The 24,117-nt window shown below is 27.1% G+C and overlaps 2 protein-coding genes across 2 annotated transcripts; both read right to left on the reverse strand.

Annotated features, from left to right (window-relative positions):
* Positions 1–8,917: 8,917 nt before the first annotated feature.
* Positions 8,918–10,681, reverse strand: LOC137809763 (berberine bridge enzyme-like 17). The gene has a single exon (XM_068610846.1). It carries the CDS (start codon positions 10,679–10,681, stop codon positions 9,092–9,094), a length of 1,590 nt encoding a protein of 529 aa, XP_068466947.1. The 3' UTR covers positions 8,918–9,091.
* Positions 10,682–21,144: 10,463 nt separating this feature from the next.
* Positions 21,145–22,555, reverse strand: LOC137811972 (F-box protein At1g61340). Its single transcript, XM_068613834.2, has 4 exons — positions 22,395–22,555; positions 22,026–22,238; positions 21,837–21,911; positions 21,145–21,740 (listed from the first exon to the last, which is right to left on the reverse strand). Exons 2-4 carry the CDS (start codon positions 22,191–22,193, stop codon positions 21,525–21,527), a joined length of 459 nt encoding a protein of 152 aa, XP_068469935.1. The 5' UTR covers positions 22,194–22,238; positions 22,395–22,555; the 3' UTR covers positions 21,145–21,524.
* Positions 22,556–24,117: the final 1,562 nt, after the last annotated feature.

The following is a 24,117-nucleotide window of genomic DNA, read 5'->3' on the forward strand; positions in this document are numbered from 1 at the left end:
GATGTTTGAACTTATCCTGATCCTTAATATATGGATTAGATGTTAGTCTCGGGTAGGGGCATACTTATCATGTAGTCAATGTGATTAAAACAAAATCAAAGTAATGTGGATTGAAATAAAATTCAATGATTGTGAATGAAAATATATTCATGTGTGGTATATATGAATGATGAAATTGATATTGAAATTTTATATGACATAATTTAAATAAATGTTTATAAATGATTAGTCTGAATGGTTCTTTTTGCATGAATTAAGTTTGTCACGAAACATTTTTTCATTAACTTATGATTATTTTTCTTGTTGTTTTGTGAACTACGATGATTGTACTTTGTACACAAACAAATGATCATACAGGTGTCGAAAACTTATATATAAGTCTGTAGGAAGGATTTGTATTGTAATAGTTAAATATATTTCTAGAGTGTTACAAATACGGACTTCAGACTTCATACTTAAATTCCACAAAGTTACCTTCCCCTTGAATTTAGATAATAAATTCTTACAAAAAAATTATTTTATAACTAATTAAAATATTTTATTATAAAATATGTTGTTTACACATATAATTTAAAAAAAAATTACAGTTCTAAAAATTGGTGAAAGTAATTTGATTCTTTAAAATTAAAGAATAAAAAGTAAATATTTTGAAATTTTCATATTTTCTACTCTCTTAAAAATGTCTCTTTTCTTCATATTTTTACTTAGTTTGTTTTTAATTTAAATATGACTATGTAACTTCAATTTAAATATCACAATTAAATTCCAATCAAGAGCACATATAAGTCATTAAGGTGTTATTAACTTAATATAATATTATTTTTATGAGTAATATTAATGAATGTTTCTTTCACGTTAAAGTTGATCATGTTAATTTTTCAGTTGTCATCACCAAAGTTATTCTTTTGTTCAAACAAGTCAATATTATATTATCAGCTAATAACGTTAGTTAAAGTTTTTTTTTTATAATCAAAATCAATATTTTTTTTTTATCAACACAAATGAAACCATTTTTTGTTCTATTAGTAAGTGAGAGCTTTTTTAGTCAAGTTTAGTAAGAATTATTTTACAGTTGACATTCTTTGGGATTATATATATCCACTAATGTTAGTCATAATTATGTCGGCTAACATTTTTTAAAGTTTTTTTCAATCAAATTTAATAAATTAATATTTTTATACGTGATATTTTTGTATTTCATGATAATTAAAATACTCTATCTAAATATAGTAAAATTAAAATTCAATACATTTGAATTATCTGACTAAATAAAAAATTTGAAATTTAAACAATTTAAATAAAATTAATCCAAACTCACTGTATTTTTTAATATTTTAAAAAATATAAAATTTCTTATCGAATTTAAAAGATTTTAAAATAAATACACCCTAAATAATATTTGGAATATTTATTTAATTAATTGTTTGAAATACAAATCAAATAAGACCAATATTTTTATAATTTGAGTTGTGTTCAATTTTTAACTCTATAAAATTGTTAAAAAAATTTAATAAAAATTATCCAATAAAGTAAATTCTTACTAATAAGTTCATGATTTTGACAACCTTATCTACGAGTATATCTAGAAAATAAAATAAAATGATTTTTTATAAATTAAAATTAATTTGTACACAAATTTAAAAAATAAGAATTTTGAAAAAATTATAGGAAATAAATTCTATAACATATACATAAAGTAAATTTTAATTTATATAAAAAAAATTATTAGTTTCTTACTCTCTTTTTTCTTGAAATACAGAAGAAGTTTGCCTAAACATATATAATCTTTCATATAATAAAGACTATTATTGTACCCAAAAAAAAATATATACGTATGAGTTTTATAAAAAAAAATATAAATTTATGCATTACTAGTATTCTTTTTTTAAAAATATATGATAATGAATGTAAAAATAGATATATTATTCACTATAGATATATTATGAATAGACAGAATATATTTATTATGGAATCTCTATCCTTTTCGATAGGGGTGTGTCAGATGTGCTTGAAGTATTCGCATTGGTATAAGAAAAAGTTTGGTCTTAAATTTATGCAAAGTCTCGTTGTGCTTCCTTTACGTACTCTAAATGGGTTTTGAACCCTTTGGCTTGTATGAAGAAGTTGGTTCTTGTGTTTGTTTTGGTTGTACCTTTGTCAATCTGGTAGATGTTTCTATGCGAGAGTATGGTAGGGTGTTTTTCTGTATAAGGATTGGACTACCCTGAAATGATTCTCATTTATTCATTTTTTATTGTTGATAAAAAAAATAGGATAAAAATAAAGTGACACATCATTGTTATATATATATATATATATATATATATATATTATTTATAGGAATAAGTGACCTTTCAACATATTTATATTTAAAATAAAATAATTTTAATACTCGTACAAATTTAGCATCTATTTAATTAAAAATGTTTTATTTAATAATTTTATTTGAATGTAAAAAATTTATTTTAATATATTTAATTATATAAGTTAAAAAGGGACAACAATAATTAATTCTAATTTGAAATGTAAAATAAAGGTTTGATTCTACATTTAACATTCCGTTGAGTCTATTTTAATTGTCGCTGAACAAAAAACTAGTTTACTTTAATTGTATTTATGCATATAAATATATAGTATTATGTAGAATCAATTATTAAATTAGAATTTTATTAAATTTAATGTATTTAATAATTTCTTATTAAATGTAAAAATTAATTTGCAAAAGTTTTTTTTACTTATATGAAAAATTCAAATAAGATCTAATTCTACGTTTAATGTTTGTATTTAAATATATTTTAATGGAAACTATGTTGCATTTTTATATTTCTTCTAAAGTTTTTTTTGTACAATTTTTATTAATTTCATAAAGATAATTATGCAATGTTCTATTTTACTCATTTCCTTTTTATTTAATACAATAAATATATGTATAAATTATTGAAAGATTAAAAGATATACCTAAGAATATATTTTATCCTTTTTTTTATCAAACACAATAAATACATGTTTAAATTATTCAAAAATTGAAAGATACGTAATAATATAATTCATATATATATATATATATATATATATATATATATATATATTAAACTTTGCAAATGAATAGATGTAACAACGTGTTTTTTTTTTTAAAAAACAGAACCCTGTACACATTATTCTTCCTTATCTCCATTCTCTCTTTCCAATTCTTTTCTCTCCCTCTCTCTTAATTTCTCTCCCAATCTTCATCTATTTTAGAATCTGATCATACCACGCTGTAGCTGAGGAATTCAGGAACATTTTTATCCGATCAGATTTTCAAACAGAGTAAGTTCATTTTTACTCTAAATATCCTTTATTCTCTGTTTTTCCTTAGGATTTAGTCATCAATCTTGGTGGGGTTAGTTGAGAAGTTTAATCCTCTCAACTTATTCTATTATATACTGAAATTTTGTTCTATTTGGATAATTTACATTAGGCCCGTAAATCTTGAAGCTTATCTAAACGGTGGGGAATAAAATTCTAAAAGTTGTTTGGAAAGCAAGCAATTGAGGTAAGGGAAGCTAAATTTAATTTTTAATAACACCCTAGGATAGAAGATCTGAATGCAGAAGGAACGTGATCCCAATATTCAATTTTCTCTTGCAGGAATGTTGTGTGTTTATATATTGGGTTGTTTGTTTGTATATTATTTAAATTTGTAAAAATAGTATATTTTGATGATTTAGTATTAAAGTGTTATTTTTTTCATGTCAAATAGACTTTTGAATATTGTGGATCAATTTTTGAATGATATTGTATGACGGAATGGTATGGAATTGAATTCATACATTTGGGATAATGTATGGACAGATGTTTGTTGTGTATTAAGTATTGATGCCTATGTGGTAACAGAGATCTTCGAGCTTCACTGATGATCTAAGTCACATAGACTAAGATATCAGGTGGTGAGAAGCTGATGGAGGAGTTCATGCACACCGTGACATATGGATGCACGGCTTGGGTTGTATTGAACTTACCCTGATCCTTTCTGTTGAATTCGCTGGTAATCTTTGGATCAGGTGTTAGTCTCTGGTAGGACTTACTTAATACGGGTCTTCCGGAAGACGATGTTTGTTAAATATCTTGGATGTGTAGATCCATGTGAGATCTATGTGATTGTTTTAATGTTGGGATTTGAAGAAGATTGTATAATTTGAGAAATTGATCATGTAACTTGGTTTTCTCTTTTGATTTAATTGCGTATATTATAAAATTCTATTTTCACTAAAGTGTGTTTCATAATGTTCCACTGCAAAATTTCTCTCAGTTTAGGTTGAGTAACGTGTCTGTTTCGGTAAATGAGGTTTGGGGAGTGATTTGGATCGCGGTCGTCAACGAAATCTGGAAACTTAGAAACAGAGTAATTTTTAGAGGGGGTGTAATAGATGTATTGGAAGTATTCGCGTTGGTGAAACTAAAGGCATGGGCTTGGGTTACTTCCAAGTCGCAGGATGCTATCTTTTCCTTCTCTGACTGGTGTGTTGATCATTTGGTCTGTATGAAGATGATGTTTTGATGTCTTATTTGGGTATAAGAGTGAGGGTTGTTGGCGGTTCTTTTCGATTTTATTTAAATTCTTAGGAGTTGGCGGGGTGTGTGTTGTGAACAAGGTTAAAGGTCGTGTGTTTTGTATAAGGGTTGGGTCACCCCTAAAGTGACTCATATTTATTCATTGTTTATTGCTGATCGAAAAAAAAAAAACTAGCTTACCCTTGCTTTTCTTGCTGTGTTTGAACTGCGATGACTGTACTACGTACACGAGCAGATGATCTTACAGGTGTCTGAGGATCATAAGAGTTTTAAGGCGTTGATTTTGAAACTTATATTGTAAATATTTGTATTTTTATATGTCCTAATCACGTATCAGGAATATTTTGAAAAACGGTAAGCTTGTATAGAAATATGTAGAACCGGTATTGTAATAGTTATATGTAAATTATTGGGTGTACAGTAGAAACAAAAATTCAATATTAAGTAAACGAATGGAGTATATAAATTTAACTATTGTAACAACAAGTGAGATATTATATGTACTATTTTAAAAAATAATTTACATATCATAATATAATGAAATAAAATTATAATAATTAATTTTAGGAATGATAAAGTTGGTTCATTTTGACCATTTTTGCATTTGATTTGCCAAAATTTATTCACATAAGACTTGCGGATTTGTGGATAAATATATTAAAATGAATTATAAAATAAATTTTAAATTTATACTTCTAATATGTATAATATTAATAAAAATGTTTAAATATATTTAATAAACAAACAATATTGTAGTAATAATAAGTTATAATTATTCTTTTATCTTTTATATTAAAAATCAATATCAATTTGATCTAGTGATTGCACTACATTCCTCCAACAAAGATTTTAATAAAATTTAATTTCTCATTTCTGAATTTGACTCTAAACGTTCGACACGTTCTTGAAGAACTTGAAAGTAGTCAATACAAAAAGTCAAAAATAAAATTATTAATCTTAATATAGGAAAAAAAATAATTATACGTAATAATAAAAAGTCAATATAAAATACAGGATCTGCACGTAAAACCACATTATATGTTTAAATAAGCAGCCTATCATATGCATACTTCCTTACATCATGCTATAATCCTTCCAACTTTTTCCTTTTTGATTAATTTATGTCGCATGGTACAAATAAATATGAATGTAAGATTTTCTATAATATGTTGGTTAAAAATAAGTTTTTTCTAATCAGCAATATAATAAAGATATTGCTAATTTAGATGGGTATCCAATTTTTAAGAAAATGTGGTTGTGGTTTTAGGTCATTACATTCGTGAGAGATTAATTTTTTTCTGTCAAAATGTTTTATGTCATCTCATTTTTAGTGGACATGGTTTTTCATCGCATATTGTTTTTATAACATTTTTAAAGTTCTAAAAATCATTTGGTCAATTATTTTTTGGTAATGAATTTATAGTATTATTTTAATAACATCTCAAATAATAATTTAATATTTGAATAAAATTAAAAAATTATGCTAATGTATATAATTTAAAATGAAACAATATTATTAATATTAACTATTTACTTTTTATTAAATGCAATTGTAACCATTAAATTAAATTATATTTAAACAAATCAAATTTAAAATATATTTAAAAGTGAATATACATTGTAACACCCTAGAAAATACATCTAATTATTACAATATAAAAGTTCGACCGGTTTCCATACAAACTTGAAGTATTTCAAAAAATTCTTATTACAAGATTATGGCTCATAGACATATAAATATTTACAATATAAGGTTTAAAACATCCTAAAGTCTTTCAAGACCTCCCTACACTTGTATGATCCTCTACTCGTGTACGTAGTACAGTCATCACAGTTCAAACACACCAAGAAAAGCAAGGGTAAGCTAGAGAAAAGAGAAAACCAAATTTTATAATATACCCAATTAAATCAAAAGAGAAAACCAAATTACATTATCAATTTCTCAATTATTCAATCTTCTTCAAATTCAAACAATAAAACAATCACATAGATCTCACATGGATTTACACATCAAAGGTATTCAACAAACAACGCTTTCCGGAAGATCCGTATTAAGTAAGTCCTACCAGAGACTAACACCTGATCCATAGATTACCAGTGAATCCAACAGAAAGGATCAGGGTAAGTTCAATCCAATCCAATTCGTGCATCTCATATATGTCACGGTGTGCATGAACTCCCCCATCAGCTTCTCACCACCTAATATCTTAGTCTATGTGACTTAGATCATTAGTGAAGCTCAGATATCTCTGTTACCACATAGACATCAATACTTAATACACAAACAAACATCAGTCCATACATCTTGATGTAACAGTTGTTGTCGGTAGCTATTTGTGGGATATTACCAAAAAAATTTAGACATACCATAACTCTTTTGTGCTCATTCTTCTCTTCCATGTGTTGTAAAGTCATTGATCCATTAAGACTAGATGAACTTGAAGATGAAATTGTTGTTATCCAAAGAAAACATAAATTCAATGTATAGTAGAATAAGTTGAAAGGATTATTTTTCTCAACTGAACCCACCAAAATTGATGACTAAATCTTAAGAAAAAATATAGAATAAAGAATCTTTAGAGCAAATTTGAACTTACTCTGTTTAAGAATTTGTTCAGGTAGAAATGTTTAATAACTTCTCATTTACAACATGGTGCAATCAGATTCTAAAATAGAGTTGGATTGAGAAATCAAAAGATAAGAGAGAGAATTGGAGAGATTGAGAGAAAAAGAAAAGATAAGAAAAAGGTACTGAGGTTATGTGTTTATGTTTATCGAGGAGTTACATCTAAAATTTTTATAACTAATATTAAATACCAAATTAAAAATAAATTTAGAATTTTTTTTATCAACAATCAAAACTATTTTAGATATCAATATCTTTTAGTTTATAAAATAGTATATAAGTTAGTTAATGTAGTAACTAATTATTTTTTATCTCTAAAATTAGTTGATATGTAATGATTTTTTTTAATGATATTTGTGTAAAATTAATTAGTATTTAATAATTTTATTTTCTTTTAATGATCCTAATGACGAGTCAACAAATTCAAATTTAACCCAAGTATTGTGATCCTAGTATTTCCATCCTTATAAGGAAGTTATATTAAAGAGAGAGCTCACAATAAAACATATTAAACTCAACTTATTGTTATTTAAAAGAAAATGAATATAAAAATGTAACCTAACATAAATAAAGAGTTTAATAGGCTTATGTTTTCAATTGATTATAAATTAGATTTTATACAACTTTAAAAATGATTTTTACCAAAATAACTTATTATACATAAAAGTTTGTTATCAATGTTACTATAAATATAATGTACTATTATTTATTCTTAAAATAAAAATAAAAATACATTTAAAAATGAACAAGTTGAATAAGTTATTAAATAGTTTTCTTTTTGTACTAAAATAGGTTTCTGATTTAAAACTAATCTCTTTTGAGATGGAAAAAATAATATAATCTCTCTCGATAAAGTTTCTTAATTACTTATACCTACCTATAAACTTAATACGAAACAAAATATTTTGACTGAAGTTTGATTATAGTATCTATCTAATCTTCGAGAGAAAATAATCTTTGTTTGATGGGAATACTGTATTTTAAAATATTAAAATTTTTATTAACTAATTTTACTTATATTATGTTAAATTATAGTTTTTGGTACTTTTGAAAATTATATATTTACATATTAAATTAAAATGTGTATATTTAGAAAGTCTTGTTTATTATTTTCTCATGTAAATGAGTTTACTAAAACTATCAGACTAATCCTCGAGATGTAAAAAATCACCTAAATGATTTTTGTCTTGTCTAACAAAATCTGGGTACTTAAAAATCACTATCTATCAACGTAAAAACTTAAATCCAGGCTTTACTTCAATTTTCTTTATTTTTTTAGAAATAGAATTGCTGTTATGACAAATAAAAATAAATAAAAAACTTAAAATTCACTTCTGTTTGATTCTATAAAATTTTAATTGTAGATTTTTGGTTTTTCAATTTTCTAACATAAAATAATGTTGGTTAAATGGTAATACATTTATCAGATTAATATTTAAGTTTGTAGCTATAATGACCTCCAAACGTGTATTATATTTTTAGTACTAATTAAATGACATGGTAAACCAAAATGACTTAATTTTGAAAATTTTGACATAAAATTTATAACTAAAATTTTATAAAGACATAAAACTATAAGGATAAAAAATAAATTTAAACCAATTTTTTTTATAAAAAAAAACTAACGAAGTATGACTCAAAAAATAAAAATAGCACAAGTATAAAAAAACATGTCCAAATAATTTGATCTTACTAATAAATGAAATTCAGAAATGATACTAATTTTAAAAGTAATTACATGTAGGTGATATACTTTGTTCATAGGTAAAGAAATTGGAAGGATCAACCCTCATCTTCACACGCACTAATCTATCAAAGTTTTTCTTGAAGAACTTAGTTCCATATATGCTAGCCTTTTTCAAGCTTCTTGAATTACTTGGCTGTTTGTCACCAACATCAATATCCTATAATTCATAAATTGCATGCAGGTGGTATACTTTGTTCATAGGTAAAGAAATTGGAAGGATCAACCCTCGTCTTCACACGCACTAATCTATCAAAGTTTTCCTTGAAGAACTTGGTTCCATATATGCTAGCCTCTTTCAAGCTTTTTGAATTACTTGGAAGTTTGCCACCAACATCAATATCCCTATAATTCATATATGCTTCCCTTGGAGACTTTGAAACAAAAGGGGTCATAAACTCATGAAACGACCTTGAATAGTTCATGTAACGATCATTGGCTTCAACACCATCTTCAGTCCAGGACACGTAGTACTGGATCAGGAACAAGTTCCCTTTCCTGTGAACAAAAGGGGTTGCAGATGGTGAAATTTCCTCCATTCTCCCTCCATAAGGGTTCCACTGCATCCAAATGTTATTATATTTAGTCATCAAATCCCACATGTCTTTCAAGGCCGTTTTTGGGATGGGGGTTTTCACATAATCTGACTTGCTCTTAAAGTACATTGCAGTTGGCTCTTTAGAAGTTGGTAGCAAAGTTTCAATAGAGGTATCATTTGGAAGATTAGACCAAAAAATGGTGGAATTCACCCAAGGCATTTCTTCGCAATCACTTTGTTTCAAACCTAATTCAGGGAAGGCCTCCTTCACCAAAGGAACAAGCCTTTCAATTGAACCTAAAAATTGGCCAATGAAAGAGACTATTACTGTTCCATTCACTACATTAGGTTGCACTCTTATGAAAAGATCTTTGTCTAGTTTTGGTGCAACTAGTTGCCATTTGTAAGCAACATCAGTTGCATCTTCTTTCACAGATTTTTTCACATTGAACACAGTCACTTGTGGGGGTACAGAGACCAATTGGATCCGCCATGCAACAATGACACCAAAACTGGCCCCACCACCTCCTCTTATGGCCCAAAAGAGATCTTCCCCCATTGACTTCCTATCTTGGACAACACCATTGGCATTGACCAATTTGGCATCAAGGATGTTATCAACAGAAAGACCATATTTTCTCATCAAATTTCCATAACCACCACCAGAAAAGTGGCCACCAGTGCCCATAGTGAAACACACCCCTGATGGGAAGGCATGCACATTGCTTTTCTTTGCTATTTGGTAATAAAGTTGACCAACCGTGGCTCCAGCCTGAACCCATGCAGTGCCACTCTTTATGTCCACATCAACCGATTGGAGAGGAAACATGTCAAGAATGACATATGACACATTTGAGACATATGAAAGACCCTCATAGTCATGACCACCACTTCGGATTCTGATTTGAATGTTGTTTGCTTTGGCGCATGTAACTGTTGTCTGAACATCATTCTCACTTTGGGCAGTTATGATGGCAAGAGGTTTTGGCGTGCTTTGTGTCTTGTATCGTTTGTTGATAATGTGCAAGTTTAAGACAGAGGTGTATGAGGCGTTTTCTGGGGTGTATATAGCTTGAGGTATTTTAGCGTTTGAATCATTCGAGAGACAAACCAGAAATTGTTTGATATTTGGGGACTGATACTCTGATTTTCCTTGAGAAACAGACAACATTATCATTAGAGATGATATGAAAAGAGAGAACAACCCCATTATTTTCATGGATACTAATGTGGCTTCTTCAGTTAGCCTTAGACTCAATATATAATGATTATGATTATGTGATCTCTGTTACCAATGTGATGTGAGGATCTCCAAAATTTAAGGTCCCAAAATACCAATAATGGAAACTAGCTATATGGTTAGGACTCATAACAAAAATAACCCATTCACCAAAAAAGCTTTTCTCACATCAAGCACTAATCTCTTTTTAACGTAAAATTAGATGGGATAGAAATGAAAGCTCAATGTTTTTTGTTTCCCTGTTAATTAGAACCACGAAGTTCTATCCCTTTATTAATGAAACCCAATGGAATTTTTTTAAGAGCCAAAAATTCAAACAAATATTTGAGCTGACTGATATGTTGACACCATACACAATAATAAACATGCACTTGACAAACAAATAAATTAAAATTTTAATTATATATAATTTATTTTTTAATGTAAAATAGTATTATATTATAATGGTTTGTCAATCGTATGTATCTTGCTTTTTGGATTTCAACAAAAAAATTTCCAAAATTTAATTGTTTAAAATAAATAATTAAGTAAATATTCTTAAAGAAATATAGAAGATTTCATCTTGCATAGAAATATTAAATTACGTTTAATGAAAAAACAAAAGGAATAATAAATAAACCATATATGCTAAATTTTTCTCTTAACTTTACATTTATACTTTTTTTTATTTCATTTGGTGTATGAATACTTGAATATTTGTAAAAATTATTATAATCCTTTTTTCCAAATATGGAAAGTCCAACAAGACTTTTTGTAAGAATTTAAATTATGAATATTTCTCCAAGCTTGTCATACTTTAAATGGTATAGTTGTATAACAATGCAAGTTTTTAAAGAGTTTAGACAAAAATTATCTTTAAAAGTAATTTTGTAATTTATTCTAAATAATTTCACAAATATATTTTATACGTTAACAAATAATTACTATAAATCTCAATATAAGTGTGAAATAAACTATATTTTTTGGAAAAAATAATAATTTGTTGTAATTCTCTCATAAAACTATAATTGTTAATGTTGTGTTTTTCAAATGAATGTACGGAAGAGAGTAGTGTTGGGTTGGACTCACTTTCTATGTGGAGGCCCAATCCAATATTAACCTTTAGGGTTTTTTACTTTTCATATTGAGAAGGTTTTCCACTTTAAAAATTGTGTGTCTTCTTGAACTGTATTTTGTGTTGCTGCCATTATTTGTTATTGCTCATCAAAGATTCTTGCAAGTTGGGAAAATTATTACCCGCTGTTTATTGCTCTTGTTGAGATATTATTGTTATTGTGTTGAATTTTCCATCAAGTCGACACCTGACCTAAGACATGCGAATTCAATTTTTTTTGAGTCATAATCCATACACTACAAATAAATCATGAAATAGAAACCAATTTTTAGAGACCAAAAATAATTAGTTGCTATAGTGACTAAATTAAAAACCATTTTAAGGACTAAAAAAAATTTTGGTTTCTAAATTACTATTATTGTTAAATGGTTTTTAAATTGGTATCTAATTAACAACCAAGGTTTTTGCTACCAAATTTAAAAACTAAATAATTGGTAGTTAAAACGTTGGTAGGTAATTAGATACCAATTTAGAAACCATTTAACAATAACATAAATTAATTACTATAACAACTAATTATTTTTTGTCTCTAAAGTTGGTTTCTATTTCATGTTTTTCTTGTAGTCATATGTAAGAGACCTTCAACCTAAAATCTTAAATATTTTATTATAAAATATGTTGTTTAGACATATAATTTTAAAAGAAATTACAATTCTAAAAATTGGTGAAAAGAATTTGATTATTTAAAATTAAACAATAAAAAAAGTAAATATTTTGAAAGCTTCATATTTTCTACTCTTTTAAATATACGTCTCTTTTATTTATATTTTTACTTAACTTGTTTTCAATTTAAATATCTCGACTCAACTTCAATTTAAATATCACAACTAAAGTCCAATTAATAGCACATTAACTTATATGTGATTAAGATGTTATTGACTCAATAATACTTTTATGAGTAATATCAATGAATGTTTCTTTTACGTTAAAGTTGATCATGTTAATTTTTCAGTTGTCGTTACCAAATTTATTATTTTGTTCATACAAAGTCAATATTATATTATCAGCTAATTAAATTACATTGAATGAAAAAATAGAGTAATAAATATACATATATGAAGTCCAACCAGACCTTTTTGTAAGAATTTAAATTATGAATATTTTTCTAAGGTTGTCATATTTTAAATGGTATAGTTGTATAACTAATGTAATTTTTGAAAGAGTTTGGACAAAATTATATATGAAAGTAATTTTGTTATTTATTTTAAATAATTTCATAAAAATGTATTTTATATGTAAATAAATAATTACTAACTATCTCAATTGAAGTGTGAAATAAATTATATTTCTTGAAAAAGTATAAGAATTTTTTTTTAATCTTCTCATAATAAAACTATAATTATTAATGTTGTGTTCCTCGAGTGAATGTATAGAAGATAGTCAATACCTAATCCAAGAGACGTGAATTCAATGAGTTTTGAGTCATTAGTCAATCCATATATAAAAGATATTAGTATCACCTTCAACCTAAAACCTTAACACTACGTTTATGAGTCATTTTCTTTATTTACTACCCACTATATACTACCCATTTCACCCATCTTTACTCAATAATGTAACAGCCACATAACAACCCCCCATCCCCCCGTCCTCCTCAACATTTCTACTTGATCAAATTTTCCCTCATCAAAGCTGTCCAAATTCACAAAAAGCCAAGATGCCACCACTGGATCTCACTCAAGTGAGTATATTCTCGCTTGAGGCGAGATAGCACCACTAATGTTGGACATTTTTATGTTTTACTCGCCCAAACAAGCCCTAGTGTGCATGATTGAGAGGTCATTGAGTGAATTGTAATCCAATTGAGAGAACAAATATCGATCCCACAATGAACACTTAAATTATATATCAAGTACAATACTTGTTAAATATAAAACAAAACAATAAAAAGTGTGTTGAAAGTAGTTGTTTTGGCGATGATTAATAAGAAAACAAGCCCTAGTTGTTGAAAGTATGTTCCTTATATGTTTTAGAACAGGATAATCAATTATATGCTTTATTAAAATAGATAATAGAAAATTGTGTTTTTAACTAGTCTAAGAAAATAATCGAAATCGCAAATGTTTATAGAGATAAATTTAAGTTGTTTTCATTTTCTAAAAGAGTGCATTCAAGATTTTTCAAGAATTCTTCAAAAAGGTTGTGTAGTGTTGTTCAATTACTCTTGCGTTGCTTTTGTTGTATTTCTAGTAACATCTTTATTTTATTTTATTTTTTTAATTGTTGGAGTATTTCTAGCTTGTTTCCTCTTCTTTGTTCAAAAGTTGTCTCAATTGGCTTCCTCTTTGTGTGATCCAAAGGTAGGAGATGTCCTCTTGACTGTATTTAGGAGTTGATCTTATATTATTTATTGTCTTGTATATTTTTTTACATGTGTTGAGTATTTGTATTAAACATATAAAGATAATGGACTCTAGTTATTTGGTTGAACTTAGTCTCATTTTTTTTCTAACAACAATAGCACAATTTGGACTTCTAAAGGTGAACATGAACAATTTTACTAATAGGCATGTTACCATCACGTAAGGGGAGTTAGTTAAATATACAAATTTATTTTATTGAATCATATTGATGAAATGTATTTTTGTTGAAGTAATAAGGTTTTCAGATTATGATTATATACACTTATTTGAAATTGTTGGGGAATTGAAAATAATCATTATGATTATGAGTATAATAGGTGTTATAGATAATTAAATGATGTATAAATTGGTAGTGTTGGTATTGCAAGTATGGTACACATAAAATTCTATGGTTTTGGGCACATACAATTCTATGGTTTTGGGCACATACAGGTTGTCACTATCTACACTCAAGTGATATGCATTGATCAATGTCGCTCAAGCAGTTAGTGATGATTGTATGGATTGCTCAATATCGCTTAAGCTTTATCTTGAGGCTTAAGTATAATAGATGTTAATGCAATTCTCTTTTTCATGTAACACTCAAGATTCAAGCGACTGTGTGGGTGCTCAAACATTAAAGAAGATGTGGTGCTTAGTATTTTTGAAATTTGTTGTATTATACAACAAGTCTCATCACTAAAGTGTTTGATGTGACACTTGAGCAATACAAGAGAAATGATGGTTGTCAACAAAAAAGACGCCCAAGAAAGAGAAAGATTGGATCAATTTTCTCTCTTTTATATTGGTTATCACCGGTGTAAGATTGCTCAAGTGAGGAAGTGTTCATTTATTAGAGGAAGCATGGTCACTCAAGCAAGAAGGGATTAAGTTAAGCAATGTTCACTTGATGGTAGATTTGTTGTTACATGTATGTATTGTTTGATGTGTGTGTATGAGAGAGAGAGAGAGAGGGAGAGATTGACGATGATGACAATGAGATACATGTTATTTATGTGATTGAATAATATACATAATATTTCATATTTGTATGAGTATCTATATGATGTTTTGACCTAATTTGGTTGTGCATGTCGGTACCTATTGTGATTCTTTTATAGGTTTGTGGTGTGGAATATCTATGATAGTATTATGGTCCCAAGGTCATATTACTTATCAGGATCCATTACAAAAATTAGGTATTGTAATTTCACATAAATAACTCATATAATTTTGATTAAGATATTTTCACAAAAAGTAAAAGGAAGTCTTTATATTATGTATTATGTATTTATTACTTTTTGAAATTTTTATTTTTTTAAATTATGTACATTTTTATAGAAGTATTTAGGATTTTTTTTTTACTTAAACTAAACAATTAATTAATATTGCTGATTAATTATCCACAAAGTTAAATTATAATTGTTATAATTTATTATTATATTTTTAATTTTCTTGTAAAATACACTTTTTAAAAACTATGAAATTAGTACATTAGCTGGTTAATTAATGTAGAATATTTAATTTTTAAATTATGACAGTTAAGTATACCGTATTATTTTCATAATTTATTATATAATGTCAATTAGAAACGTGATATGATCGTCATAATAGCATATGAATGCCTCCTTATTAATGTGATATTTAATTGGCAAAATCAAAACGTTTTATTAATTGGAAAATTAAAACATTTTTTGAATTGACAAAATTAAAACAATGCTATTTATAAATTTAAAATCATCATTTATATAATATATTAAATTAGATAAATTAGACGTTATAAAAGGCTATTAGTACATAATGACATCATAAATAATGACATTATAAATAACAAAAAATCGTGAATATTAACATGTTCTTTTAGTGCAAGTGAAGTATATTTAATTGTTACTAAATGTATTTTAAATTGGAAATACTGATCTTGATATATATTTGTTTCAAGAGGAAATACAAGTAATTAGATAGGCTAGTTCTGGTTAAATTAAATAATTGAAACGAAAATAACAATAAGATAAATGCTAAAAGTTAAATGTAAATAGCCATAAATGGAAAAAAAATGAATGATCAGATATAAATAAATAAATAAATATTTATAAAATATGATTAATTAGTCAAAGTAAGTGTTTTAAATACAAAATAAATTAAAATAACCTTAATTCCTTACCTAACATAATTATTAGATTATTTTTATTTTAAGCGTGAATAACATAATAAATTAAATATACATTATTATGAAAAAAAAATGCTTAATTAAATTAGAATTTATGGAGATTAATACTTCAGGTATCATTTTCTACCATGACATTAATATACACATAAAATCATTTAATAACTAATTTTTTAATTAAAAAACATTATGGTATTCTTTCTATACACACAACTTATTGCCATGTATTTGTATTTATTGAAAAATTGGAATTGGGTTATCAAGTAGTTTCTGCATGTGAAGTTACAATTTTTGGGGAAAAGGGGAGGTTTCCTCTGCTCATAAATTCATAGAAAGATTATGATATATTGAAGTAAGCACTTGCTGCCTCGACCCCATCTTCCATTTTTGTAGCAACCAATTGCCATTTTTAAACAAGGTCCCTTGCACCATCTTCCAAGATTCTTCTTTCACTTTCAAAACACCCAATTTTGAGGTCACAGAAACCAACTTGATCTTCCATGAAAGAATGACATCAAAACTACCCTTACCTCCTCCTCTTATATCTCAAAACTGATCCCAATAACTTTCAGTCAAGTGAGACTTTAATTCGTACATGAGACTATTTATTTACGCGTAATCGGATAGCTATTTTGTGAGACTTTAATTTGTATATGAGATTATTTATTTATATGTAGTTTGATAGCTATTCGGATAACGAACGTACCATTGATTCAATAAATTTTTATTTTAAATGATTTTGATATCTATTAAAAAATATATTTTAAATTTAATTCAATTTTATAAAATTTATTTTTAAATAAAATTTATTTTTAATTATATATTAGGAAATCTCTTGTGAAATTTCCGACATACATATCAAAGGGTTTCACAGTCATGGCCACCACTTCGCATCCTAATCTGAAGTCCGTTAATCTTGGCATATACAATACTGTCTTGCACATGAGACTCATCCAGAACAGTTGCAATGGGGAAATCTGTGATTGGGTGTAAGAATAAATGGTCATATATTTTTAATATTATATTAGTCATTAAAATTAAATTTAGCAATAATTTAAACAATTAATTTTGAAAATGTATGAAATTTTGTACACGCAATCTAATTAATAAAAATATAAATTAGATTGATTAAATTTACATCTTATAAAAAGTTATTAAATATGTAATTTGAATAATTTTTATATTTGATATAAATGGATGTAAGAATTAGTTTATATGAGCTCTTCTAGGTCATGGAAGAATATATATATAAATTGTTATTTTATTAAATTTATGAATGAGTTAAAAGTTAAAGTATATATATGTGTAGTTGTTAGTGATTTCAAATAAATGACAATAAAAAAAATAAAAAATATAGGTTGAAAGGACCAAAATTAGTTGGTACTTGTATTGATTGCAATTAAATAGTAATAAAAAAATTAAAATATATTATTTTCTAATTAATACGCAAAGTTATGAATACATTTCTTTTACTAATTCGGTGGCTGATTTTTCTGTACTTATATTATGATTATATCAATCCATTATAGTTATGTACTATGACTATATCATGATATGATTCACTTATTTATTTCCACATATTTATTGTGTTTAAATAAAAAGTATTGCAAATATTGTTCTGATAAATAAATTAATAAATTATATGTATATGATTAAATTCGTCTAACTCATGCACGCATTTTCATGAAATTTCTAAACTAGTAAAAATATTTTATAATTGTTTTCTTGAAACAAGAAGTAGATAGATTTAAATTAGAAATTTTAAATTTATTAATTGGAATTAATTAAAATAATCATAAACACTTTAGTAAAATTTTCAAATTTTTAAAAACGTTAGTAATGCATTATTTCAATTAGTGTTTGGTGGGAGTAAATAATTACATTCAAATTACAATTTGAATTATTTTAAATTTTATATTTTTCTAAAATTTCTAAGAATATTTTAGATATTTTTAAATTGAGATTATTTTTCATTAATTAGTAATTTTAAATTATCAGATCAAATATTTATGTAACATGAGAACTCACTCATTTAGAAAGGATAGTATTAAATTCAAATTTATATATTAACACTTGTTATCAACTTAGTTTATTTGGACATCTAATTAATTCTAGTATATATTTTATCCAAGACCCTCTTAGGACAAAAAGAGTTATACACTTCTACTTGAATATGTTGACTATCATTCTCAACCTAGTCAACTTAGTATACAAAATATCTATTAACTCTTCACTACATAATATATTTATCTATCTATATTAGTGTATCACTATAATATAAATATATCATCAAATCACCTAACTTAATACCTACATTATATTTCAACATCTCATTAATACCTCCTTTATTAACTATTTCTTCATACAATCCCACTCTTCAATTCACCGCATATACCTAACAATTATAAAATTTAAAACACTTCAATTTATCTTATGAGAGTCATTTTAGTGAAAATCAATTTAAAATAAAGATAAAAGAAAATTATTTTAACAAAAATGTAATTAAGATAAGAAAAACTTCACAACATAAACCATTGTTACTTGAGCACCTATCATTACGTAAACAAAAATCATAAATAAAATATTTATCTCAACCTTTTTTTGCTTCAGCAAAAAAAATACTTAAAACATAATTTTCGAAAAATGTAAAATAATAATCCAATTTCACATATTTTAACATGTTTCGTAATCTTGTCAGAATTGTATCAAAACCATAATTTCATATCAAAATTTAACAAATAATCTCAGTAATTCCATAAAAAAAAAACTACAATCTACAGTTAAACATGTAGTTTAAATTTTTTTATCAGTTTCTATCATAAATTAACTAAATTATCATTTATCCAACTTCCACACCAATTCAACGTAACACGTCCTTCCAAATTAATCAACTCGAAAACTTAACAAAATTATACTTAGTTAATCAATTCCAATTTTAATATTAATAATAATGATAATATTTTCATCTCCTTCCAAATTAATCAACTCAAAGTTATACTTAATTAATCAAATCTCATTTTATTATTATTATTATTATTATTATTATTATTATTATTATTATTATTATTATTTATTTGGTTTAATTTTATTGTCTAATTTTCATGTTAGAAATTTGACCTCCATTCCAATACTTTGGTTCGTTCTATTAAGTAATTTCATGTTACAAATTTGACCATTTTTCTATCAATATTATTTAACCTTATTTTTTATCTTTTATTGTTATCTTAGTTTGATTTTGTTTTATTTTCTAATTTCATGTTAAGAATTTGATCATTCTTTGTTGGTCGAGCGATTAACTAGTTCTCATGAAAGATGACTAAACTAGTACACAAACTTGGGCTAACATTATTGAATAATCAAACTTAAATTCTTCATTAATGTAAATCAACTATTGGATTAATTTATTTATGTTTATTTATAACCATTAATCGCTAATAAAATTAGTAGAGGAATAAATGTGATTATTTACCAAGAGTATAAAATCAAGCACTTGAATAGAAGCCTCAACCCGAGGTATCCATTATAGAATCTCTGTGTTGTTTTGAATCTTTTGTTTATTACTATTATGCAAATCCTCCATATTCAATTGTTGAAATTGTTAATCTGAATTAGAAGGGTCCAAGTATGGGGAATCAAAGGAAGAAATGCTTAAACTCTAACTTTTAATTTGATAAGAAAGTAAATATCACTCAAACTTGGAGAAAATATTAAGACACAATTATAAAACATGCAGCACTAATAGAATTGAGTGTATGTTTTGGCAGTAAGCTCAAATTCACAAAAAATAAGAATGCTCCGATGAAGAAGTAGGTACACCAGACAAAATAGGATTAAAAGGACAATAATTAAAGAAAAAATTGGAGTAACCTCCATTGTAAAAAATGATAGTCTAATCTTAAATAGTTTGAGAGTAGACAGAAAAACATGTAGAGGCATCAATTGAGGTAAATTATATAAAAAATTATCAAAGTTTCATTACTCTGTGTGTGGGTATGCCTAGGTAACAATTTCTTCACATGATTACCATACGAGATACCAATTTTACCAGACACGTTAAGAATTGCTTGGCTTTTAACCAATTTGACTGTCCTTCAACTGTGAAATGGTGTCTTGAACCAAAAAAATTATTTCCCTCCTTCCTTTTGAAAACTAATAGAAAATTGCTTGCACCATTCAACTTTATTCTCAAGGAAATTAGACCTTGAAGTTTATAAACAAATAAACAGCTTACTAACATTCGGAATACCAGAAAATAAAATCTGTTACTATTTCGCAGAATAATTGAATTTATCCGAAAAACTAAAGTGGGAGAAACATATTCTTAAACAGAATATGATTCATGTAGAAGTTTCTCCTAGCATGCTTAACCACTAAGTTTTCAATTTGCTTAGATAATGGGAAGCTACGATCGTCAAATAGTTAATTTACAAGTTTCTGACATCATCTGGTGGTAAACAAAAGAAGTCTCAGTTTCTCTTTCGTTGTTTTTGAGTGCTAGAAAAGTTTTACACAGACTATTCAGGTTCAGTATTGGAAAAAAAATGAAAGTATTTCATTGTTTCTGATAAGGACACCTAAGTTGTGTGGCTTTTAGAACAACAGTTGTTCAGTAAGTATCTCAAATGAAATTCCCTCTAATTTTGGTGGACCATGATGGATGTTGATATGTCTAATTGCTTCCCCCACTTTATGATAACTATTGGATACTACTAATAACCATTGCTCTGTCAAAAAGAGAAATATACCCCACATTTAGTTTGTGAATATTTATTATATGAAAAACCGTCGAAGCAGAATGAATAAAACAACACATTCAATCAAAATCATAAAAAGTAGAAACTTTACTCATTTTATTAGAAAAGCAAATTGTGAGAACAGTTAAATTTATCATACAGAAGGACCTAGGATTTCCCTCCAAACAATGACTAGAATCTCTACCACTTTCCACTAGCCTGTGCATGTACATAAAGATTGCAAACAAGCCAAAGCAATCTTCAATGAAGGATTTGAAGATATGACTTGTGTAGACTGTTTCTAAACGTGTAAAATCAGATAGTGAGGTCTTCTAAGTATGTATCAAGTCCCCTCTCGAATTTACTTACTAATATACACGTAACAACTACAATCTATTAACAAAACTATCCGAAGCAAGAGAAACTCTCTGGTCCTCTCATCAGTTGCTACTTTCCCTTGGCCCACTCACTGATCTTCTTCGTTTGGTGAAGCAAACAAAGCCATTGTGATGCTACTCAGATTCTTACCAATAAACTTTGACTTGGGTCTCCTCAATGGAGCATTAGGAGCTTCAATTTCCTGAAATTCACTAGCACCATCTACACCGAATGGAATAGAAATAGGAAAAGTTCTCTTCTTTGGAGTGCTGTACTCAAAATTCACCTTCCTAGCAATCTCAGTCTGCAAAAGCAAAACCCAACCCTTCAGAAATTAGAACAAAAGATAGAATTTGAAACACAAATGAATCACATTGAATAATATTACTCCAAAACTTACAGCTTCTCTAATAGTTTTTGAGACACGAACAAGTTGCTCCAAATCCTCATGATCCACACCACACAACACCTTCACCTACAATTAATCCAGAAAATAACAGAAAAACCAACTTTCAGAACACCCATTGCAGAGTCAGACATGAAAATTCAGAAAGGAAAAAAACCCAAAACTGAAAATGGCAATACTCACCAGAATCTCGAGAGGAAGGGCCTGAAGGGGAGACCTTTCAGAATCTAAAGTGATTTTCTCGCTGCGTGTTCTCTTCAACGGAGACAAAACTTCCCCATTATGTAATGACACGACCCTCTTCCTTCCAAGGGCAGTTGTGTAGCTATAACCCTCAAACCCTAAAGCCATATTCAAATTCCCCAAAACTTAACCGATACAACCTTTTCTTCTAATCTGTAAAACCCAAGCAAACAAATAATTAATTTTTTCAGAAAGCTCACGCATATAGTTCAATTTTTTTTAAAAAAAATGAAATCTTGCGGGAAACTGAAAAGGATACCAGAACAGAACAGTTCCCAGAAGATAATAGAAAAATGAGAGATAACTCACCAAGTGTTTGCAGGAGAGTTTCTATTTTCTGTTGTGATGCAAAACAGGTAAAGCAGAGACTCAAATTGAACTTGGTGATCAAACTCAACTACCCCAGCTGTTTAAGAATTTGGGAACAAATGGGGGTTTAATGAACTGCTTTATATATAAAGCTAAAATTTAAAAGGTTTTTTTTTTTTGGTTATTAATAGGTATTTAATATTTAACAGTAAACACCGCGTGAGAAAATTACGCGAAACTTCGAGGGAAGTATCGGGAGTTACTTTTTTTCTCTCTCTATCTCTACAACATGGCGGTTAAAAAAACAAAGAGAGGGAGAGAAAAAACTAGCCGTTAGAGAAAAAGACACGTGGCAACGTGACAGAACCTGGGGAGATAATTGGGCGGTGACGTGGTGCTTGGTCGGCTTTGTCGGTAGCTTCTGGAGGACGTTCCGTGTACGTAAGTAACCGCGTGGTATGGTAGACCGTCACTGCAGTGGATCACAGCCTGTGCAAAACACGTCTGTGATGGCTTGATCTACGGTGAAAAGTGGTTAACCCAACATGGAGTGGGACCCACTGGAAACCAACTTTTGTGCTTCCATGGAGTTTATTAGGTGGATGGCGGCTATTGCTGCTTTGATATTGAAGGACCTTTTGGTCTTTTCCTTCTTTTGGAGTTTTTTCAACCAGGGTATGCGTTGGGTCAAAATCAAAGTTAGTGAATTCGGCAAACAAAAACTGCAATACAAAATGTTTGTTATAAACAAGAAGGCTGTTTTGGTCTTTTTATCTTTAGCAGTTTTCTGAATCATGGTCTTTGTTTGGTCAAAACCATAGTTAGTGTCAATCCTGTGTATAAAAAACAAAGCATGTTTGTTTTTCCTTGGTATAATAATGATTAGCAAAAGAGTTAAAAGGCCAGCAGTTTTTTTAACAACATTTTCCATGAAAATTTCAGGAAAAAAAACAGATTTATCAATCCAACATTTTATTCATTTCAAATAAAGGTGTCAAATTAAAAAGATATATTCTCAATAGAAAAAAAAAATCGTTCTCAAGTGTGGTAATTTGACCTTTTATTCTTTTAAATTTTCTATATATAATAGATATATACTTGAATCTGTTATAGCTTATTCTTCTGTTACATTATACATGAATCCAAATTTCATTGGAAAAGATTCTATTTAGAAGATGGGATTGTTTTTAATGGATGTTCAATTCAATTTTGTTTGCATAATTAATATATATATATATATATATATATATAAAAGAGAATACATCAAATTATATTGAAATAATTAAAATAATTGTATCAAATATAAATCATTAATATAGAACTATTTTACATTTTAAAATAACGTAACATGTATAATAATTTGAATATGTTTTAATCAATCAATTGAGGTAAACAGTTTTTAAATTATTTAACTTCCTAATTTGATTATTTATGAAAAATTATTGATATTTAAAAAAAAAATGTCGGTGTGTGTATACACACAGAAGATAATGTTCATTTTAAAATATTTTACTATAATCAATTAATTACTCTTTTAACTTTAATTATTTTATTGAATGATTTGAATTAATTTATTATTTGATTGATTCTGTTATTTAGAAACTATATACAAAAAATTATTAATGGACTGATTTTATTTTTACAAATATTTTCAATAGGAAAATATTTATATAGTTACGTTAAACTGAGTCGATTTACAAAAATATTTTTTTCAGATTATAGA

The sequence above is a fragment of the Phaseolus vulgaris genome, chromosome 2 (assembly GCF_051622355.1).
Source record: "Phaseolus vulgaris cultivar YP4 chromosome 2, ASM5162235v1, whole genome shotgun sequence".
Classification (NCBI taxonomy): Eukaryota; Viridiplantae; Streptophyta; class Magnoliopsida; order Fabales; family Fabaceae; genus Phaseolus; species Phaseolus vulgaris.